Source organism: Sprattus sprattus (assembly GCF_963457725.1).
Source record: "Sprattus sprattus genome assembly, chromosome: 7".
Taxonomy (NCBI): Eukaryota; Metazoa; Chordata; class Actinopteri; order Clupeiformes; family Clupeidae; genus Sprattus; species Sprattus sprattus.
The window spans coordinates 34,593,418-34,616,531 of record NC_137926.1 but is presented as its reverse complement, the minus strand read 5'-3'; the positions used below and the strand labels follow the sequence as shown (position 1 = coordinate 34,616,531).

General features: G+C 42.5%; 2 protein-coding genes across 6 annotated transcripts in view; both read right to left on the bottom strand.

The window, feature by feature from the left end:
• Nucleotides 1–1,571: 1,571 nt before the first annotated feature.
• clpxb (caseinolytic mitochondrial matrix peptidase chaperone subunit Xb) lies at nt 1,572–14,345 on the bottom strand. 5 transcript variants are annotated; one of them, XM_080842941.1, is made up of 15 exons: nt 14,043–14,344; nt 13,590–13,661; nt 10,360–10,523; nt 10,105–10,222; nt 9,743–9,897; nt 9,332–9,491; nt 8,983–9,024; nt 6,962–7,138; nt 6,571–6,735; nt 4,253–4,341; nt 3,828–3,992; nt 3,376–3,678; nt 3,075–3,167; nt 2,850–2,956; nt 1,572–2,728 (listed from the first exon to the last, which is right to left on the bottom strand). In XM_080842941.1, the coding sequence occupies exons 2-15, from the start codon at nt 13,645–13,647 to the stop codon at nt 2,638–2,640; spliced, it is 1,887 nt and encodes a 628-aa protein (XP_080699067.1). In that variant the 5' UTR covers nt 13,648–13,661; nt 14,043–14,344; the 3' UTR covers nt 1,572–2,637. The 5 variants fall into 5 exon arrangements, with proteins under 5 accessions (XP_080699067.1, XP_080699068.1, XP_080699070.1 ...); XM_080842942.1 differs by having other exon boundaries at nt 14,052–14,344; XM_080842944.1 differs by having other exon boundaries at nt 14,219–14,272.
• A 222-nt stretch (nt 14,346–14,567) lies between these two features.
• The window catches only part of lrrk2 (leucine-rich repeat kinase 2), a 35,269-nt gene continuing 26,722 nt past the window's right edge, over nt 14,568–23,114 (bottom strand). Inside the window, exons 45-51 of the mRNA XM_080842225.1 lie at nt 18,933–19,126; nt 18,611–18,683; nt 16,776–16,966; nt 16,186–16,341; nt 15,786–16,009; nt 15,390–15,470; nt 14,568–15,191 (exon numbers count right to left, since the gene is read on the bottom strand). Coding sequence (XP_080698351.1) covers nt 15,070–15,191; nt 15,390–15,470; nt 15,786–16,009; nt 16,186–16,341; nt 16,776–16,966; nt 18,611–18,683; nt 18,933–19,126 — 1,041 coding nt within the window. The 3' untranslated portion in view covers nt 14,568–15,069. The remainder of the gene's footprint in view (nt 15,192–15,389; nt 15,471–15,785; nt 16,010–16,185; nt 16,342–16,775; nt 16,967–18,610; nt 18,684–18,932; nt 19,127–23,114) is intronic.

The window sequence follows — 23,114 nt, the reverse complement described above, 5'->3', positions numbered from 1 at the left end:
TCAACGACTTCAGGCCAGTGGCCCTCACTTCAGTGGCCATGAAGGTGTTTGAACGCTTGGTACTCTCCCACCTACAATCCAGTGTGTCACCGCTGATGGATCCCCATCAGTTTGCTTACCAGGCTAACAGATCTGAAGATCTAGAAGATACCATCATCCTAGCTTTTCACTCTACTCTGCAACATCTGGAGTCAAGTAACACCTATGCACGCATGCTGTTTATTGACTTTAGCTCAGCCTTCAACACAATAGAGCCACTCATTCTCTTCTCCAGGCTGCAAGCCATGAACATCGACATAGCTCTGTGTCACTGGATACTGGACTTCCTGAGGAACAGAACTCAAACAGTCAAAGTCAATAACGCAACATCATGCCCTCTGACCCTTAACACTGGTGCGCCGCAAGGCTGTGTGCTATCTCCTCTTCTGTTCTATATCTACACATATGACCTGAGATCTCACCCCCATTCCGTCAAGATGCTCAAATATGCAGATGACACCACCATCATCGGCCTAATCAAAGATGAGGATGAGTCTCAGTACTTCAAGGAGGTGAATTGGGCTGTAGACTGGTGCAGGAAGAACAAGCTTTATCTTAAAGCCTCAAAAACAAAATAAATATTTGTGGACTTGAGAAGGAGGCCTAACACCAAAACCTTAGTAAATGTATTTGACCAGCCCATAACCCTTACTGAGTCCTTGAAATGTATGGGCTCTTACATCAGCCAAAATTTGAAATGGGATATCAACACCACCCACCTTATCAAAAAAGCCCAACAAAGACTTGTATTTCCTCAGGCAACTGAAAAAGTTTAATGTCAACAAACACCTTTTGGTGCTCTTCTATAAAGCCATCATAGAAAGTGTCATCACTGCATCAATAACTGTCTGGTATGGAAATTCTGACAATCGCACAAAAATGAAACTGGAGAGAGTGGTGACCAAAGCCTCCAGCATGATTGGTTGTGACCTTCCATCAGTCCTCTCATTGTATGCTGAGCGTAGCTTAAATCGCGCAAAGAACATTATCAGAGACTCCTCCAATCCAAGCCATGACTTTTTTGAACTTCTACTTTCTGTAAGACGTTTCAGATCCATGCGAGCTGGAACGACACGCTTCAACAACAGCTTCTTCCCCTCTGATGTCAGACTCCTGAACCCCCAAAGCTGACCTGGAGTATTTTTGTTTTCCCTACCCCCTTTCCTTCCCTCCTACTGGCCTGAGCTACCTATGACAAAGAATACCACCAACATTGTTGTGTGGCAATAAAGTTTTATCTTCTCTTATCATGAGTATCTATTATTACTGTCTGTGCTGTCTGTTTACCAACATCATGAGTATCTATTTATACTGTCTGTGCTCTTGGTTAACCCACACCATGAGTATCTATTATTTCTGTCTGTTTACCCACATCATGAGTATCTATTGTTACTGTGATTTAGACAATCACCTCAAATTTTAGGATAACTTCATAAAAATGTCCAGGTTCATGTTGAGGTTCACCAACTTAATCTCGACTGTATAATACAGCTGTGGTCCATTTGTTAGACGTTCAGTAAATAAAGACAACCTTTACAGATATACATTTTATTTACGTATTTAAACAATCATATCTATAAATTCTTTGCGTCTTCAAACTTAAGGGCATATAGGCTGTTGTGTTGACCTCTGACGGAGAGAAAAAGAGAGCAGCAGGATCCTGAACAACTCAAAGAATCAAAAAAAGAACTGAGAGAAGATAAAATGAATCTCATGTACTGAATCTCATGGTGTTTTTTTTGGATGACAAAGACTGTTAAAAGCTATTCTGAGACAGTGTGAATAAATGGTGAGGGGAATCATGAACACAGCCTTGCGTAGCTCCCACCTCCAACTGCTGCTGCTCCTTCCCCTACTCAGCCTTCAGCAGGATGGTGCGAGTGGAAGAGAGACTTAGGATGATAAAGTTCAAACGGAAACAATACTTTCTAAGCCATTTCCAAAAAAGGTCACTGTCATTTGTTTTCCCCTTGCTGGTTTTCGTGTGATGTGTTCTTTATGTATAAAGATAGCCTGCTCTTCAGCAGCTCTACTGAGCAGAACAGCCTTAGATTCCAAGTACCATTTAAAACAACATTTTGGGAAGATTAACATCACAGTTTATATGTGTTTCTGGAATATTATGCCCCAGTCAATAGGGACATGGTAGTAGAATGTATTATCTAACATGAAATACTAAAATGCGATCATTCCTTTCCTACCCTATGCCTTCAAGTGTATCAAATGATCCCATTCAGGGCAATTCTTTCCTTTACTGTTGTCGCAACACACAAGAGGAAAGGAACAAAATACCCACGAACAAAGAAAATTATCTTTACACAGATAAAAATGTTTACAATCCCCAAAGATTGAACAGAATATAGTCAATGTGCATCCTTTTCCTAACGAGTCCAATAATCCGATAGGTGTGAGCAAAGGAGATGAGAAATTGAGGGTTGTTCGTGATTACTCAAAGACAAGGTCTCTTGCATTACCTAACATCCTCCCCAGTCTACCTGCAAGGACCACATCAGGGATGGACCCAGATCGCATCTCCATGACAGTGTACTACAACATTGTTTAATTTGTAAATTCTTGAATTCACCGACGGGGGGACAATTAGTTTTTGGCAGCGTCTGCCTGCCTGGGCCAGTTGTCCTCCTCGACGCCCGAGTCGTACTCCTCCTCTGTCGTCTCCTTGGCCGCCGCTCTGAAGAGGAAACCAAAGCACCGGATTTTAGACGTCAAGCTTCAGTCTTCACATTCACCTCTGTCCAAGTGAGTTGGTTAGAATTAGGACAAACACAAGGTTATTTCAGAGCTCCACTTGCCTGATATACAGAGGCTCCATCTTGCCTTGAACAACTTCTTTGTTTAGCTCCACGGCAACGATGTCTGAATGGGGCACCTCAAACATCGGCTCCAGCAGAAGCTTCTCCTGTCAGAGACATTTAAGGGTGTAGAGATGTCAGGTACACAGACACATTTAAATATCTAAATTATACAGCAGGATATTAAAGATTAAACCTAATTCTAGGAGGCAAGCATGTACTTACCATGATGGATCTGAGCCCGCGGGCTCCTGTCTTCCTCTCCAGAGCCAGGCGTGCGATGGCTCTTAGTGCATCTAGAGTTACATTCAGTTCACACTGGGGGAAAGGTGAAATGAAATACACGTTGTGAAACACGTTTATCATCATGTTCACATGTGTGACATGTAAAAAGTACTGAGCTCTGATGTCTTGAGTACTTCTCTAGTAAGCAGCTCAAGCTACAGGTTTCTTCAAAAAACAAAACAAAGCTAAACCCAGGTGTCAGGTCAAAAAGGTGATGACGATCACTGCAATTAGTGGCTACCTTATCCATGCTGAACAGGGCCTGGTACTGGGGCACCACCGCGTTGCGGGGCTCCGTGAGGATGCAAACCAGCGTGTCCTCATCCAGGCTGTGCAGGGGGACCACTACAGGCAGACGGCCCACAAACTCTGGGATCATCCCAAAGTCAATGAGATCACGGGCCTCCACGTGCCTCAGCAGACGGTCCTTCTCCTCCATCTCAGCCACGGCATCGTTGTCCCCGCCCGTGGTGTTGGCTAAGTCCGCTTGCGCTGCGGCCCGCCGGCCCTTCCCCAGGTTAGACGGTGTTCCAAATCCCAGGTACTGGGAGGGAACATAGGAGGATTACTTTGGTGCAAGGGAGGATGTTCACCAAGACTATTGCCGTCCTGTATTCATGTACTTAGTGTCTTTAGCTTGTGAACATTTAAGAGACTGAAGAGTGGGAGTGTGTGCAGTGTTGTTGAACTCACCTTCTCGTTCTTCCTTCTGCTGATGATCCTGTCCAGGCCATTGAAGGCCCCGGACGCCACAAACAGAATGTTGGTGGTGTCGACCTGCACGGTTTCTCCCCTCAACTTCCTGGAGTTCTTCTCAGGGACGTTTACTATGGTACCCTCAAGGAGCTTTAATAAACCCTACACAGAGAGAGAGAGAGAGAGAGAGATAGAGAGAGAGGGAGAGAGATAGATAGAGAGGGGGAGAGAGAAAGAAAAAGCTGTACTTCACATGATTTCCAGGACCGACACGTCCATTCAAAGGGATTCTAAAGCAGATGAGGTGAAGCCAGAAGAAATCTCAGGTATCCAGATGTTCCCAGAGGTTGCGTTGAGCACATATCATATCATTGTGAATGGCAGTGAGTCATGGGACAGAGTACAGTTAGTGGCGTTCCAACCTGCTGCACTCCCTCGCCCCCGACGTCTCTCAGCTGATGGATGCCAGGGACACTGCCAATCTTGTCCACCTCATCCAGGAACACGATGCCTGCCACGCAAACAGAAAACATGAGACTGCCATTACTGTGGGGATACTGGTGTATGAAAGACTGGATGATCTAAGGCAAGGATGGGCAACTGGCAGCCCTCTTCATTTATTGCGGCCCGCCGATACATTTAAAAAAAAAAAAAAAAAAAAAATGCTTCCTTCTGTTGACGGACTTTTACTTTGACATCATTCAAAATGCACGTCTCAGTAATCTAGCAATATGCTAACATAGCTCCTAAATTTCCTAAAGGCACAGAGAGCTATGCAAGCACAACATAAATACTTTGAATCGTCAGTCAGAGAAACAGACTCAGCTTTTTCTGAAATTACTCAGAAAGTACTCTGAAACGGTAACGTTGGCATCGTATCAGTTGGCAGGGAACATAGTCATATAGTGAGTGATATAAAAGTCATATAGTGAGGGAGAGTTTGTGAAGTCTTGTGTACGTGATGACGTTGCTATCCTCAACCCTGAAAATGACGGATCATAGCGGTCTGTGTCAGACCTGCAGCTGTCAGGCACAGAAATTGAACAGAGCATATCTTTAACAACTTAATCGAGACACAGTTATGTACAGATCTTGAGAAGTGCCCTCTCAAAAGTTTCCTTGGCCCCACCGATAAAACAATTAAAAAACGTTTTATTTTGAGATCGTCAAATTCACACTTAACTGCAAATCGAGTAGCACAGGAATCCAGCCTGTTTGAGACTGCAATGGGAAGCACACGCCTCTGTTTGGTCGTGATTGAGTGAGTGAACAGACGGTGATAACGTTTAGTAAACAGACTTGGACCAACAGTCCGACCCAAGCTGGTGTAAGCTGCCATAATCAGCTGCTGGATATAAAGGTGATGAACATGAAGTTTAAAATAGTAAAAGAAACTAAATGGTTAAATCATCTCGAGTTAATTCTAGATGTCATGGCTCTCTTGTATCATACCGTTCATTGATCCTGTGGTTATGCTACCTTACTCAGTTGAACTCTAGCCTACAACGTTAACCTACTCACTTGAGCTGCAAATCCCTACCATACTACAGTATAATTATCACCCATCTCAGCAGATGTCTTCAATATGTTTATTGTTGTGTCATATTTTAAATCTACATTTGTTAATTTCTCTTCCTAAAACTCACTAGACGACACTATTTAAAAGGTTATTTTCAAAAAAAAATCTTATGGGGGAGCATGCCCCCGGACCCCCCTAGATTTGCTTGGTCACAGGAAAAATTAATAGGTGTTTTCTAGGGGAAAGCCTGCCCTAAAGTGGGAATTGGCCCTCTGGTAGCGATAAAGCAAAGTTGTGGCCCTCTCCAGCGTTAAAGTTGCCCATCCCTGATCTAAGGCACGAATTCACACTAAAGATATGACATTTTGATGTCAGGTCAGTGTCAGAAAAAAGAGTGTGATAAAAAGACTCTTAAAGGCACAATATGCAACAATTATGCTTCAGGATTAGGGTTAGGATAAGCAGTTTAACCTTAAAATAACAGCTTAAAAAAATGTGGGGCGCTACAATGACTTTTAATATGGAGAATTGCGTCCGTGCCAATGGCATAGCAGGGTCGATAGGCATATAACTGCCTTCTGTAGTTTTGCCTGCCGATGCCCGCCGACCTGACTTTGATTACATTCTGCCGATCTAGTTAGTAGCTTATTTGCCGTCTTGCTTAGTCTTGTGTTGCACATGATTGATGTTTGACTGTGTAAGGACAGTCGTTGAGTAATTAGTTTGTCATAATGTCAAAGTCAGCACATTTCAAGAGATTTCGTTAGTTTTAGCTGCTAGCATACATTTAGCGAATAGCTATTAATCCTTAATGCACCTTTAATAACATGTTTCTATGGAAAAAAAGAAAAAAGGAAAAAAAAGGATCAAGTTGAAAAAGAATCGTTACTCAACATCATGCACGCTCTTATCTAGAAGTAAACTCAGAAGATAAACCAAACTTTGTCAATGTTATCCTCAGCCATGGTTGCCTAACCAACCTAATACCGACAGAACGGCAGATCCAGAAAGCCTGTTACTTGGGCAAGCCCCTTGGAAAATGGCCAAAGGATTCTAAGATTGTGCAAAAGGTAAGGTACAGAAAAAACAATGTTTCTCCTCAACTCAACTCAACCCAACCCAGAGTTTAGGGCGCTGCTTTCTTCGACCAACCAATGGGAGTGCAGCAGTCTACTGAGCTCCACAGGGCTTGAGCGAGTGCTACAGCACGCTCCTCTTTACCTTGCTGGGCTTTCTCTACGGAGTAGTTGGCATCCTGCAGCAGTTTGGCGATGACTGACTCGATGTCTTCACCCACATAGCCGGCCTGAGTCAGCGTGGTGCAGTCACAGATGGCAAAGGGCACATCCAGACATTTAGCCAAGGTCTGCGCCAATAGAGTTTTTCCTGCCGATAAGATATGGTAAACGTCAGGGTTAAGTTGATTACTGTGTCACACTAGTGGGATGTCCTACATGTTGTTATGGCACTTCTTTATCAGTGACCTATTTCATCCGTAGAAAGCTAAATTAGGTCAACCTCAATCTACATGAAATATATATATATTTTTGAAGGCATTTTCAGTGTGCCAGTCTATATCAGAATGAATGATCAACTCCAGTCCCACACTGACCTGATCCTGTGGGGCCGAGCAGCACGATGTTGCTTTTCTCCAGCTTGATGTCACTCTGGCTGGAGTCTAGGACCTCTCCGCCCCTCTTCTCCTGAAGGGTCTGCTGGGTGGCCTGCTGCTGCACCGACGCACCCAGAGCGTTGCCATGGGGACTGATCCCAGCAATTTGAAGAAGCTCTGAGAGAAAAAAAAACAATAAATAAATATTTAATGTGATGCTCGGAAATGTTTGATCAGTGAGGAAAGGTCAAAAGCAACCAGATGTGGGAGCTTTTGACCAAGTTGTCTACTATGGCATTACTACACAACATGTTAGATTTAGCTGATCAAACTTAGTTTGCATTCCACCAGCTCAGCAGGCTTAGTGCTGCAAGTGCTGTGCTCTGGATCCAATGACTGCTGCTTACATTGTCAGTCACAGGAAACTAACAATTTTGTCATTTTCAATTTATGTCACAATTCAGACAGTATAGATGGACCTCAAGACATTTAAATCCTATTCAGGTTTAGAGACAACTTTTCCACAGTGACCTCAGACATTGCATGAAGCACAGTTTAACAGGGGAAAAAGCTATGTTAAAAGCATAAAGTGTTCTGTATGTGGGTCCCATTTTATGCCTTGTACATTTTTGCAAGTAAAGAAAAATGTGTGGCCTTCTGAATAGGCTATACTATATACTTGTTAATACTTCAGGGAGTACCAAACAATATCAAGTCTTCAAGTTGGCTATGTGAACATGTAACAGTCTCAAATATTCGGAAATGAAAGTGCTACTACTGGTAAAACAGCAAGCTTAGCATACCCTTCCAAAAATACCTATATAGTGGTACCTAGGCTGTGTGGGTATATTATAGGGTAAACATGCCACTGGTGTGGCTAGCTCCAGTGCTGTGCCTAAGGACATCCCCAAAGTAGGTCAGGCCAACCTCAGCTACACCACAGCTGATCAAATACACTATGGCTGGCTAGCTTCCCACTAATCCAACTGCATCGTTATACCTGAACAGCACACACATTACAACAAAACAGCAAACACATGTTTATGCTAAGTTACACATTTAGACTGGAATTAAATAGTTTCAGTTTCAGTAGTATTCAGGATGTTTTGTACCATTGTCGCTGTTCAACAGTACTGGTACAAATAAGAGCATATTTTTAATGCAGCAAACATAACTGATTGGAGCTAGTGAACACCACTCTAACTTATGATTCTGTTATTATGTCATAAGACCAGCCTGGTTCTAGGCCCAGCTGCCTATGAGCTATAATGTGACTCCAGTGGGTCAAAGTCCACGTTTGAAATACAGCCACCTGGAGAGGGTCCAAGAGGCAGTTACTGAATGAAGGCAGGGTGAGGGACAGTGGGTTCTCCGACTGGTAAACTAGGTCACAGAGATACATAGCATTTCCATACAGAGATAATAGATAGAACATAGATGAGCAAACAGCCTTAGCCTTTAACATTCTTACAGAGCTCATCTGCCCTAGATCTACCCAAGTGGGGCGTTTATGTGACATCAGCCCTACAGCTAGGGCAGGCTTCAGCCCTTCCAGCCTGTGGGGTCTGTCGTTGCCTTACTTTAAAACCACATTTTCTCATTGATGATGTTCAACATATGATTCATCTAAAACTGGAGTTGTCTTGTTAAATGTGTTGACAGAACAGAGACAAGCCCACACCCCTCACACATGATGATTCATTGACCAATCCTTAATGAGGTGCATGGCATTTTAAGTTCTGATTTACAGAATAACTTTTCAGACCCCTCATACAGAACTCCCCCAGCAGGTCCACTCAGATGCCTTCACACATGCTTATTCTCACGGGTGCACAAACACTATTAATTACAGACACGTCTGTAATATTTGGCATTTGTACAACAACAAAATGACGATAATAATGAAACAGAATTGTTGAAAAAAAGACAGACAAAGGGGTGAATGATGAACTGCAGTGACTGAAATGTGCTGGCACGGGCTACTGGACAGGGACGATGTGTAAGGTGGAGTTAACACTTACTTGTGAATCTGTATTCATCCTCCCGTCTTCTGATCTCTAGCTCTACAGAGAGAGGAGGACAGTGATCGCATTATGACTACTGCCACCACAACTCTGGACAAAAACACCTTCAGAACTGCTGAATCCAGCAGGACGGGATACGAGTGTCTTCCCATGAAGGTAAATGTCCTACAACGCTGCCTTCCCTCTACCATTACCCATCGGACGAATACCCAACCAGCCAGACAAGCACACTTCAGTATGGAGTTGGGCTGCTCTTACAGAAACTAGGCTCCATCAGCTGTGCCTTAACACAACGAGCTAACAGCTGAGCTGCAAACCTGTTTCGCCGTGTGAACGGTCTACCCACCCCGTGGCGTGAGGGAGGTCTGCTTCTCCACCTCAACCTGCTGTCGGCCTCCTGCGGGGATGTTGTTGTAGATCCTCTTGTAATGGTTATACACAGCTACTGCCAAGACTTTCTTGGCATATGATTGGCCAACAACATACTTATCGAGGTAGGTATAGATCTGTTTGAAAAACACAATGGATGGCTTAACTGATGAAACCTAAATCTATCTAAATATCTACTTACATTTTGCGGAAAGGCATTGATCCATTTAATATATATATATATATATATATATATATATGGTACATTTAATTTTAAAATACAAATGAGATTTACTGATGACAGCGGCTTAACCCACCAAAGCTACTCTTCAACCAGCTATATACTGTACATGTCATAAGATCTGTGTGGTGTGGAATGAAAGCTTACCTTCTTAGGGGGAGGAGGTGGCTTCTGTGCAAAGGCCATCTTAACAGCTTCAGCAGCAGATTCAGCCTCCTTATTCAGGCCTTTTTTAGAGTCCGTCTCTGACAGTACCACAAAAAAGTGGTGACATTTTTCACATTTCACAAAGCGTGTTGAAGCTGAAAAAGAAGGGGGGGGGGGGAATTCCCTTTAGGCAAGAAAAATACACTGTTGCAGAACAATGCAATGTTTAAATGTTTAGCTCAAAATCTAACACAGACATTGTAAGTCCAAATCAAACATTGTACACAGGCATTTCACACAAACCCTGCCCTTTTGCTACCAAAGGGATACCTCAATGAATGTTCTAATGGAGTGTCACTTACAGACAAAGGTCTCCACATGAGTGCAGGGATCTCCACACTTTGGGCATCGGAGCTGACTGCCTCCTTTACCAGAGCCACCTGAGCCGGTCCTTTTCCCACCCCCTTCAGACATACTTTTCTGGGGGACAAAAGGCAATCAGAGTTACAGAACCTAAGCGATACCTTTATCTACTCAAGCAAAGCCTTCACTAATTTTGTGCACACACATAAGACACAACATACTTCCAACAGAGATGACCTGAGAGAAATGCATACCTTTGCACCATCACTTGAGCCATCCTTAGGGGTCCCTTCTTTTGATGCGAAACACACCACAGCTTCAGAGAATGACCTGACACGCACTGAGGAAGGTAGGTGGGTCTCACGAGATGCTGCTCTGCATAATGCAAACAGCTGAACCCGTGAACTGGACAGTCCAGCTAAAGGAGACAGAACATTTAAGTCACTCCACACAGCAAAAACATGGAAACACTTTCAGGTTGGGAAAACATTTCCCGTCGGGTTCTAAATAATAATGCACAAACTTATTGACAAAAGTTTTAGCATCATTTGAAACAAGTAAATGACACTTCTCTCCAGGGTGTGGGTTACTTAGCTGGTTTAAGCATGTAGTACAATGGATTTAAAAAACATCTATCTATAAATCCAGAAATCTCTGTGTGTCTGTCTGTCTGTCTGTGACAGGCGTATCTCCCTGACGGTAGTTACGTTAGTTATGAGATTTCGCATGTAGCTTACGCATGTCATGAACCTGTGCATCCTTGATTTTGAAGATTTCTGAATTCATAGTTCGCGAGATATTTGTATTTTACCGTTTGCCGTACGGTGCAAACCCATGTCACCGTTATGAGTGACGCGATTTCTAAACCCAATGCATTTCAACGGGAGCCAATCCATTGTGACGTAGACCAGCGATTTGGGCGTAAAATTGCCTATAGTGTAGGCTATTCATGAGGAACACACACTTCGATGAACACACACTTCGACGTCTGGAGTAGGCCTGCTCATCTGTAAGTAAATTTAACCTGTTTACGTTAATTGCTGTGAAATTAGCTAGCCTATTGACGTGCATCGAACTGATTAATTTTGAAAGTTGCATAGGGACGTATTCTTTGAAAGTTAGGGACCTATATTTTATGAAATGGAATGACCCCCATTCACCCCTCCCCCCTAAAACCTGAAGGTCACTAATAGCCAATCTTAACTATACACTTCTCCTAAAAAAAATTGAAGATGATTATAAACGCTGGAACAAGCTCCCACTCACACTCATTAGTCGAATTCAAGGGCGTAACCACGCATTCTTTACTCAATACTGAGAAAGTACCAGTCTGTCCCCCCCAATATACAACAGAAAATATGTTAAATATGTGTTCTCCTTTTATGAACCCTGTCAATGGATAGGTCTCCCGTTATGTCCTATTTATTTTCAATGTATTTCCGTTTGTTATGAAAAACATAAGCGTGTGACTCCCCCCTCCACACTTCGGTGAATTTGTTTGAATCCACCTTGCGTCGTTCTGCGTTGTCATGGTTACCTAACACTTCAGTCAGTGGAGCTCAAAGAAAGTAACGTTGGTGGAGAGATTTTCAAGACAGTAAGGAAGTTGATACCGAGCTTAATGTGTAAGCAGATAAATCGTGTTGCCTCATAAAATCTGAATATAAAATGATAGATCATAAACCAGGGGCACCTTGCAACCGATTAAGTGAACTTATTTTGTTTAATTTTAAGAGTTAGAAATAAAAGTCCCGAGAAGCACAGGACTCCCCCCTGTATGAGTGAGATTATTGTGGCAAGTGCACGGATTTGGTCGCGATTGGGCCTCGCGAGCGTGCAGTCAGTGATAACGTCTAGTAAACAGATTTAGGAGACTGTCTGACCCAAGCTGGTGAAAGCTGACATAACAAGATGCTGGATATAAAGGTAAAGCACATGAAGTTTAAAATAGTAAAAGAAACTAAATGGTTAAATCGTCACGAGCAAATGGTAGATGTCGTTGCTCTCTTGAATCATGCCTATTCAGTAGCTCCGTCAGCTATAACTAGCTAGTGAACTCTAGCCTACAACGTTAAACTACTCACTTGAGCTGCAAATCCCTGTGCTAAAGTATAATTAGCACCTTTTTAAGCAGATGTCTTTAACATTTATGTGTTAATTTCTCTTTAGAACCCACTAGAGGACACTATTTAAAAGAATATTTTCAAAAAAATCTTATGGGGGAGCATGCCCCCTGACCCCCCTAGTTTTGCTGGGTAACAGGAAAAATAGGTTTTATCTAAGAGCTTAGCCAACCCAAAATATGGGAACCTAGATTTGCCCCTGCCATGAAGGTTAGTCGCTGTTCTTCTGATAAAATGACAAGTGGTAACAAGACAGGCATGCTGAAAGCAGTGGCCAGACTAGACAGGGACATTCTCTGGACATGTGGGTGATCAGGTGTGAAATTTGAATGTACGACTAGACAGCCTTACAACATTAGTTTTAATCTAGGCCTACTATTCGCACATTTAGAACATAATATCTCAGAGATATTATACTATTCCTTTAGATGTGAATTCAAGTGATCAATGTAGTCCTCGAAAAACTATTTTCTAAATGTGCGAATGTTCATATAAATATAGAATTGAAGGCAATGCACGTCATTTTTATTTTTTATTTGGACCCCCCCCAATGTCTATAACATGGTTACGCCCTTGGTCGAATTGCTACAGTTAAAATGACAGTTAAAACTAAACTAACATTTAGTTTATAGTTTAGACAGCAACTTTGACATCTATATTCAACTGCATCCATACATAATCTCAAACTTTATTTGTTGGTGTATCTCCAACATTAAAACATTTCTTAATGAAAAGGAAACATCTATCACAATAATACTTCAGTGTAACCTGTACCTATGTGGACTGCAAATATGTCTTGCTATTACACTACCCAAAAGCTACACCGACGTCTGCTAACACTACAGAATGCATAATTTCTACGGGCACTGCACTAGTATTTTTAATTCAGGCTACAGTGCATTGGCACATTGAGCACCATTGTCTGATTCTGACAAACCATGTTAAATCAAATACCAAAACAATGCATTCCAAGTCACTAGATTTTGCACCCCTTAAAAGCCTTTTCTTATGATACTTATGGAGGCCCTCCTGCGTTTGAGTCAATCATCTCACAACCCCCCTGAGCATACTATGCAACAAAGATGTACGTAATTACATACTGATTTAGATAAGCACATTTTTTTAAAACAATGTTCATTGGTTAGATTTCATTCATACTAAGTTTCAACTGACTATACGGGGGTAACGATGTTACTTATCCAACTCATTTTGAGATTTTGCAAAGTGACGTAACTTCATCATGTAACTTCATCAGACAGAGACAGGGAAGAACAATTCGACCCCGTTTGGTCATAACGTCTCACTGAAATTAATGAACATAAATGGCGACTTTTACATAAGTTGCTGATAGGTACACTTACCTTTATGTGCTGTATTAAAAAGAACCCTCGCCGCAGACGTGCATGTGCAGCAGGACATATTTATGTCAAGGTCTGGGGAAATTCAGAGTCACATTATGACGCTTTAGGTTGACTCGTAAAGAACACAGAATCCCACACGCAACACCACGCTATAAATACAGCGCAACTTCTAGCTCAACAAGTGTGAGAGAGGGTGATCTGCTACTGGCTTTCGTAATCCTATAGGCCTAAACCAATGAAACTAGGAGAAATTCATACGAGCAGTGGAAAACCACTGGCTAACCTTACAAAACAGCTAACGTTAGCAGTCATAGACAAGCTAGCTAAGTTAAAAACACTAACACCCCGTAACATGCATCGCTTCTAAACTTAAACATCCAAATATAACATTACATGTAGAAGATTTAGAAAACCTTATAATGAAGATCGGCCTGAGCAGTTTCACAAACTTACGTCACTTACTGGTTTGCCCGAGATAGGACCAGTTAAGTATATAGCGTAGGTCGCTAGCTAGCAAGTAGCTAGATTATTTCGTCGAGTCAGGATATCACGGATATAACCACACAGGCAAAAAATGTCATGCCAATGTCAAAGTATGCGGATCGCATGGGTCTCTCACTCTCTGTCACCTCACTGTCAATGGCCCAATTTTGTGATGTAACCTCTGCTGTTGTGAATGCTATGTCGGCCAAACGCTAGACCCAAGGCTAGTTATCAAAGCGTCTAGTTTAAGTTGCGTAGTAGGGAGGTCCCTGGATGACTGTTTGCATCACATGGTTCACAAGGAGTGCAGGGCGTTTCTTTTACTGACAAACCACACATACTCAATATTAATGGTGCCGCCTACCGTGGCGGGTGAAATACTGACCTCGCTGAATGCAACTAATAATAACACGATACAGACATGCGGTAAGCACAACACTGCAATTTTAATGCAAACGTAGCCTATCAGGGCCTACTACATTTACATGCCTCTCACAATACAATTTGCATAATCAGTGTCATGTTGGACCAGACATTTCAATACATTAAATAAAATCGTCAATATCAAAAGAGGTATCAAAAAGGGTTTCCAGTTTGATTTAAGTGCTAGGAGAATTTATCATAAATAATCTGTCATCCCTTTTGAATAGTCATAGCCTACGTGATAAAAACTCGTCCAAGTGATACATTCACACAACCCAGACTAAAACAAAAACATAACTGATTTGCACACAAGTGAACATAACTGAAGTAACACACTCCAGAATCAGAATCTGTCCTCCTCCAGGAAGATAAAATATGGAAGGCACACATGCAAAAAAAGAAGATACTGAGTGGCTTCCCTTGATTATATTCAGATTATTCATACAAATCCCCCCGCCTCCACCACTGCTTTGGTGAAACAAATGGCAACAGAATCAACAACCATAAGTGATTATATTCTAATTTGTTAGGCTGTTGACATTGGGGGAAGGGTGAATATAGTGCACAGCAGTATTCAGTCAAACAGATGTTCTCTCATCTTGGTTGTGATTTCCTCCCTCAGCTCACGGTGTCTACTTAAGTCTTTCACTTCAAGAGGGAGTGTGCTGTTCCACGTCATCAAAATCGAGTCCTCATCTGGAGGAAACAAAATGTTTGGATTAACACACACCATATAGAATGAACAGAAACAGATTGTATGGATTAACACATATCATATAAAATGCAACACAAAAGTGAGCATAAACAGAATGGTGTTATCGCACACATCTCAATGCAGTGTCTGCCAGTAGTCATCAGATTTTCACAGCAAGCTAACAGAAGTATCTCCCCTACCACACTGATTCCTGACTTGATCTTGGGCCAGCCGTAGCCGTTTTCCTAGTACCATGATGACGTGTTTCCTGTTGAGTGTTTCTAGGATTGCAGAGGAAAATATTATCAAAATCATTTGAATCCACTCTACAAGACCAGTTTCTCATTAGACAACTGACACAGTTGAAGAAATTGAGATACTGAAAATAAGGACAGGAGGTCTAGCTGATTTGCTACTATTTAGCTAATTAATCACTCATTTTAAGTCCATTCTCAAGAATCAGAGTGTTAACATAATCCGTGTTGGCTGGTCAGCTCTATGTCTGTGTGGATGTTGTGAACATAAGATTTCTTTAAGATGGCACAAGTTATATTTAAAAACAACAACAGCAAAAGAGAGCAAGATTTGTTCAGTACCAATCAGCACAGATGCCATGCCCCTGACTGAGTGGCAGTGGAGGCTGACTGCTTGCAGTAATTGCCTACTGGAAAGTTCCACCAGCAGGATATGGCCAGCTCTGGTTCCAATCCACAGTGTTGTGCCGTGCTGCACCAACAGAGCTTTTACAGTAACCCAAGATGGCTCCATCTCTCCAAACACCTCTGTGCTGGCTCTTCTAGGCTTCGAGCCAGCGCTGGGTCTGTTAGGGTTTACAATGAACACAGCTGGCATTTACTATCTCTTCATGGATTGTGAAGATGAATGAAACTATCACTTATCAACACATTCAACATTGCAGCAAGTGTTTTATCCAAAAAAGGCAATGGCAGGCAAACTGATCACCTGTGTGCATGTGTGATGCGGTCATGAACCCACCGCAGTAACTGAGCACAGTCGATGAGGTCAATGATCTTGTCACTCTTCTTGTCCCAGACCTCCACCACCTGGCCTCCAACTTTACTCAGGAACACATGCTTGTCCACCACCAACCGCGAGACATTGGTGTCGCTGCGCACTGCACAATGCTGCTTCCTGAGAATGCGAGGGTGCGCACACACACACACACACACACACACACACACACCCACACACACTCAGCTCAACTGCTCCAGCTATCTACACACAATATACCATGCTTATAACTTACTTATGAAAATACAATCATATTACTAGTGGAGGTATTACTGTATATAATTCATACATACTAATCACAAGATGATGAGAAACTCAAAGCTCTGGGCGTCATCTTTAACGTGATGCCTTTGAGACTAATTTGGTCTGGTCTTTAAGGTGATGCCTTTGTTATTGATCATAGTCCTGACAGGATGATCTGGTTTGTTGAACATGGCCCAAGGTGACAAGCAAGATGTCTGTACTCAAGACCATCTCGTAATCAATACTGTTTTACGAATATTTAAGTTAAATATATTTTTTACGTCATATCTCGTTTTGTAATCTGTACTTACTGAGACAGTTGCCTGTGTTTAGTCTCTATTGTTTTCAGGACATCGTAGTCTGCAGTGAGGGAGAGCACCCTGGTGCCACAGCCAGCCCAGACCGTGCTCCTGTCCTCGGGGTGAGTAGACTGACTCAGACACACCAGAGGAGTGTTCACATTCCCCACCTGAACTGTCTTCACAGGTGCCCCATTCTTGTGCTGTGACCAAAAGAGTAAAGACATTGATTTACTTACCATAACACGGCAACAAACCTAATAACAGTAGGTCTGCACTGTTTTCAAAGGTAGGTTTCAGTGGGTAGATTATTTTAATAACATCAGGTTGACTTTGATGGTACATGGCCATGTGAAGGGTAGGAGGATGGGTAGGGTGAAGGCACGTGTCATTGCCAGTAGTGCTTCTGTGGTCCTGGCACAAAACTCCACAAGAATGTGAGGAAATCTCCATAATGTACCAAACCAAACAAAATGCTAAATGCCAGCTTTACTAAACACATCTAAACACATGCAATACCCCCCTATTCAACAAAACTGGGCCACAGACAGCGTATGTTGTACCGTGAAGGAGGGCCTTTACGGATCCTGGGTACAGCATACAGCACGTGTTGCGACTGTCACCAGCCAATTGGGCACTGCTGTGTACCCTGCAACCCTAAAGCTTACGACTGATATCTCCATATGTACACTACCAAACAAAATGCTAAATGCCAGCATTACTAAACATATCTTCTCCATTTCTCTCTCTCTCTGTCCTTTCATATCATATTACTTATGCCCATTATAATCTAGACTATCTCCGCCATGGGACGCTGCTTTAGTCTCTCCACCTGGTCTACCTGTAGAAACCCTCGGCCAATTGCACCCACCGCCACCGTATTGCCGTACACTTACTCTACCCCATACCCTATGCTAGCATTTATATACAATATACATTATTGCCACCACTGAAATGTTTCTCTGTCCCTACATCCCTTACCCCTGTAACAGTAACCCTATAAGTACAGCATATACCCACTAAACTGGTCTTGCCTGTATCATGTATTTACCACCGGATGTCTGTATATATACTATGTACATCGACCAAATGCTGGCTGTGTACAACCCCTGTTGTTTCCCTTCCCCTTCTTCCACACAACCCTCCCCCTTCCCCCCTATCTCCACCTGGCGGACCACAAGCAGATGGGTCCCCCCTTATGTGCCGTGGTTCTGCTTAAGGTTTCTTCCTGCCTAACAGGGAGTTTTTCCTTGCCTCTGTTGCCATTGTGCTTGCACTAAGGGGGTTCAGGCTCTGGGCTTTGTAAAGCGCTTAGAGGCAATTGTATTGTTATGGCGCTGTATAAATAAAATTGAATGAATTGAGAGCAGCTATTACAGCATGACACTGCAATGACTGTTCCAGTTGTGCTGTAGCTGGTGTTTGCTGTTGGCTGTTTCCTCGTTACCTCACTAGTGTTTGACAAAATATCCTTACTTCTTCCTTAATGAGAGGCTTGGATTTATGAACGCATAATACGTGCAATACAGCTGAAATTCTAATTTCATCCACATCTAAAACAAACTGAGAATTAAATAGCTTCCGCAAAACTTTAATATGGTTATAATTCTTAATAATGGTAATAATTCTTTAATACTCTACGACAGGATACAGATGTCAGATGATCAGTAACCTACACATCCTAGGAAGTGTCTCACAGATACTTGTGGACAATGCATGTGTCAATCAAGGTGGCTCAGTACACATCAAAACATGGCTGAACCAAATTCTTTCATTTTGGATGTTCACTGCAGTGGTAGGACATGAATTCAGCTAACAGTTAACATTAGAAAAAGTGGTCCTTGCACCTTCAATGCTGAATCTTCATAAATGACCAGGGTTCCGTCTGCTGTCCCAATCAACAGGTAATTCTTCAAGCAGCTTGTAGATAAACAAAAATTGTTCCATGAATAAATTAATTGAATTGATAGTATTATACTTATATTGACTGAAAACAACAATACACTGGTTAAAAATGCATTCTTACATTCCAACAATAAAATAAAGTATAAAATCCTTGAATAAAATCATAAACCCCCTCACATTCTTATTTGAATGCAAATGTGATGTGAGTTCTTTTAACAGAAAGAGTTTCCTGGAATACTTCCTGGTCCTGGCGGGTTTTCTCACCTGCGTGGTGAGTGTGTGTGAAAAAACAATGACGTCACAGCGTCTGACACCCTCTGGAGATGATGAAAACCTGAGGGGTTTTTAGTATCCATGACGATGAGTGAGCCCGCCTGTGTTCCTGCCACCAGCCAATCACATGCCTCCCCAGGGACTTGCACGTTCACCACACACAACACAGGGCTGCTGTCAACATCCTGCCAGCAGATCACAAGAGACAATAGGATTCAGATCAGTATCAGAGCACCACCTCCCAGTCACAAGAGACAGGAGGATTCAGATCAGTATCAGAGCACCACCTCCCAGTCACAAGAGACAGGAGGATTCAGATCAGTATCAGAGCACCACCTCCCAGTCACAAGAGACAGGAGGATTCAGATCAGTATCAGAGCACCACCTCCCAGTCACAAGAGACAGGAGGATTCAGATCAGTATCAGAGCACCACCTCCCAGTCACAAGAGACAGGAGGATTCAGATCAGTATCAGAGCACCACCTCCCAGTCACAAGAGACAGGAGGATTCAGATCAGTATCAGAGTATCACAAGATGCATCTTTTTAAGAATAGTTGGGGGTGATTTGACATACACTTGCTTCTCCTCTGCCTCCTCTGCACATGATCTTTATTCTTTTCCTTTTAACAGTCTTCATTGTTTATATTCTACCTCCCTATCCATTTCTTACCATTCTTTCTTTGTATAAGTTTGTACTTTATTTCCTTTTCCCACCTATCCCACCTTTTCCACCTGACTTCTCTGACGTTTTATGGTATTTCAGAAACAGAATCAGAATTCTTTTAATGGCCAAGTATATTCACACATACAGGAAATTGACTTGGTGTGGTTGGTGCATAAGACATAAGACATAACATAACAACAAAAAAGCATAAACAAGAACAAAGGACCAATGTTTTTTAAGATAATAATAAATAATAATAAATCATTGGGCATAGAAGGGCAAGTTAGTTTGAGTACGGAAACCCAGAGTCATTGTGATGCAGGGGGCTTGTTTGTGAGCCCAACTGCCGTGGGGAAAAAAACTGTTCAAGTGGCGAGAGGTTTTGGTCTTAATAGCCCGGAACCTTCTGCCGGATGGGAGACACAGAAATAGGTGGTGACCGGGATGAGAAGGATCAGCGATGATCTTCCCTGCTCTCTTGTTGGTCCTTAAGTGAAACAGGTCTAGAAGAGACTGCAGGTCACAGCCGATGACCTTCTCGGCTGACCGAATGATCCGCTGCAGTCGGCTTTTATCCTTTGCAGTAGAGGCAGCGAACCAGATGGTTATTGAAGAGGTGAGGATGGATTCAATGATGGCTGTGTAGAATTCCACCATCACTTTCTTCGGCATGTTGAATCTCTTTAGCTGTCGAAGGAAGAACATCCTCTGCTGAGCCTTCTTGATTTTGGAGGTGATGTTCTCCGCCCACCTTAGGTCTTGTGCCATGACTGTTCCCAGGAATCTGAAAGACTCCACCATGTTAACTGGGGAGTCACACATGATGAGGGGGATGGTTGGGGCTGGGCTCCTCCTGAAATCTGCTACCATCTCTACAGTTTTTAAAGCGTTCAGCTCCAGGTGGTTCTGGCTGCACCAGAAAGCCAGGCTGTCGACTTCATTTCTGTAGGCGGCCTCATCCATATTTGAGATTAATCCAATGAGGGTGGTGTCATCCGCAAATTTTATGAGTTTGACAGAGGGGTGGCTGGAGGTGCAGTTGTTGGTGTAGAGGGAGAAAAGTAAAGAAGAGAGCACACAGCCTTGGGGGGCTCCAGTGCTGATGGTCCGAGGCTCTGAGACAAGCTTGCCCAGCCTCACTCGCTGCTTCCTGTCTGACAGGAAGTCAGTGATCCACCTGCAGGTGGGCTCAGGCACGTTCAGCTGTGTTAGCTTGTCTTGGAGGAGAGCTGGGGCGATGGTGTTAACCCTCTAGATCCCATAGCGGCCGTCGACGACAGCTGATGTTTGAATAGATTGTAAACCCATGACACTTTTATTAGCCAATGTAACATTTAATAATTGGTCTTTGAGGGACGTTCAGTAAAGCTAATTTTCTAATTTTCACGTTACCTCACTTGTGGAAATGGCGGCCAATTAGTGACTTTGCAACCTACGAAGGAAGCACCCGCGTCTGTGGGTGAGAGCTATTATTTGCACAAATAAACGACGTGGGTAATCGGCTGTGTTTTCTGGTTTTCAGAAGAAATGTCTTACAATTTGTATCGTCATCTCAATTTCCATGACCAGTTTGCCAGCTAACTTGCTAGCTATATCTACATTGACTGAGGTAACGTTAGTCTGAGGAGTTCGTCTGGAGTTGGTTGATAGCCAGCTATTGACTCAGCCTCATCACTTACTAAACTGGGGCCGTATTCACAAAGCTTTTTATCTTACCACTAAGAGTGCTCCTAACTCGCGCTTAAACATTTTACGTAGGAGTAATTTCTTAAAAGTGATTCACAACGCCTTTGAGACCTACTCATACTAAGGATAATACAAACTTCTAAGCTTAAGATAAAAGCACCGTTGATATGGATGACGTCGATTCTCATGCACGAGTTTAGAAGGGGTGAGGACGGTGATTGGTTGTTGACAGGCTCTCTCATTAAAAACTCATTTGTGACGTCCCTCTAACAATCCCACTATATCAACTGAAAATAAGAGAATAAGCTAGGCTTCAAATTAAGTCATATTAAATAGTTATGGACAGTGCAGTTAGCAGAATGCACACGCATGATGACAAGTTTGTGCATCCAACGTGAATGACACTTTGCACGTTAAGAGAAAAAGAAAGCGATCAATATAAAATATGGCAATTGCATGTAATCAAGGCAGTAATAATTAAAGCACCCAGCAAACTGTTAGGCTATTATATTTCCAGCCCTTGACCACTTCAAATATCAGCACATACGGCCCTTCAAGCGAAACGAACGTGAAACGTAGCTTAAGCGAAAGCCTACTGGTCCCAGGACCAATAGCCACTGTCACCCCAGCGGCATCCAGCTGGTAAGTTCTCAAAAACCTGCTGCAGACCGCTCTCCGTTGAAATGCACGAGTCATCGGTAGGCTACATCCAGGCCACGGTGGACGAAAACGTCCTCATCTTTTGATGGGGCAATTATTGTAATGTGTGTCCCGTCACTGGTCATTCCTGCGATCGCCATGGAATTTACTTTGATCTTGTGTAATTGGCGATTGTCCAAAGGCAACTGGATAAACTGTTGGATGATGTGGGGTCTACAGTGCGTTGATAGTTTGATGAATTAAACGGCTGACTGATGATTCCCAGTGTCGTCATTTGCGTTTTCCGCGAAGCCAAATAGGCTATCTTTATGTTTCCAAACATTTCACTTCGGGACACATCGTTGTTTAAAGGCGTCATTGCACCCCGCGCTAACTCTACGACAATATTAATACCTTCACGGTTTAAGCAATGTCTTTTATCAATTCCAAGTCGGCTGCAGCAATCTTACGATTTTTTTGTGAATAAGTCTTAGTGACTTAGGAGTCCTCATGAGGAGTTTTAAGCTGTCTTAGACTTAGGTGCTACTTTTAGGGATAAAATACTTTGTGAATTGCTCTTAGTAAAAAAAATAGGAGTCCTAAATTTAAGACTGACACGCCCATTATTTTTAGGAGTTTCTCTTAAATTCGCCACTTATGAGCTACTTTTAGCCCTAAGATTCTTTGTGAATACGGCCCCTGATATATAACCCTAACCCTAGATAAATAACATGTATAAATAACATGTATAGTAAAAAAAACTTCATCTCTACTAGTATTTCAAATCCCTCCTTTGTTTTGAGCTGTAAGCTCATGGTAACAACAGTAGCTACAATCAATAGCAAGGTCATCATTGAATATTGAAAACCTCATATTGAAATGGTATTCAGCAGATTATTCGACAGCCAACTAGTAATATGTTGTGATGTTAAATTTTAAGCTTGTACAGCTTTTATGCTGTAGAAAAGCTAATCACAATGAAATCAGGACCAAGGTATAGGACATCAGTACTACAAAAATGTATAGTAGATGTGATATAGCTTGTCCGTATGTAGTAGGCCTACACACTGGGATATTGAGCTGATGTTGTGGCATAAAACAATTGACATAAAAATGGATGAAACAATAATGACTTCCACTGTGATGGCTTACAATAATAGGATAGTTTTGTTTCTTTTATGTG

Coding starts and splice junctions, on each gene's coding strand:
- clpxb (XM_080842941.1), bottom strand. CDS start 13,647: ATGTCCTGCTGCACATGCACGTCTGCGGCGAGGGTTCTTTTTAATACA. Junction 2,957..3,074: donor GCGGGCTCAGATCCATCATG/GTAAGTACATGC, acceptor TGTCTCTGACAG/GAGAAGCTTCTGCTGGAGCC. Junction 2,729..2,849: donor ATGGAGCCTCTGTATATCAG/GCAAGTGGAGCT, acceptor TTTCCTCTTCAG/AGCGGCGGCCAAGGAGACGA.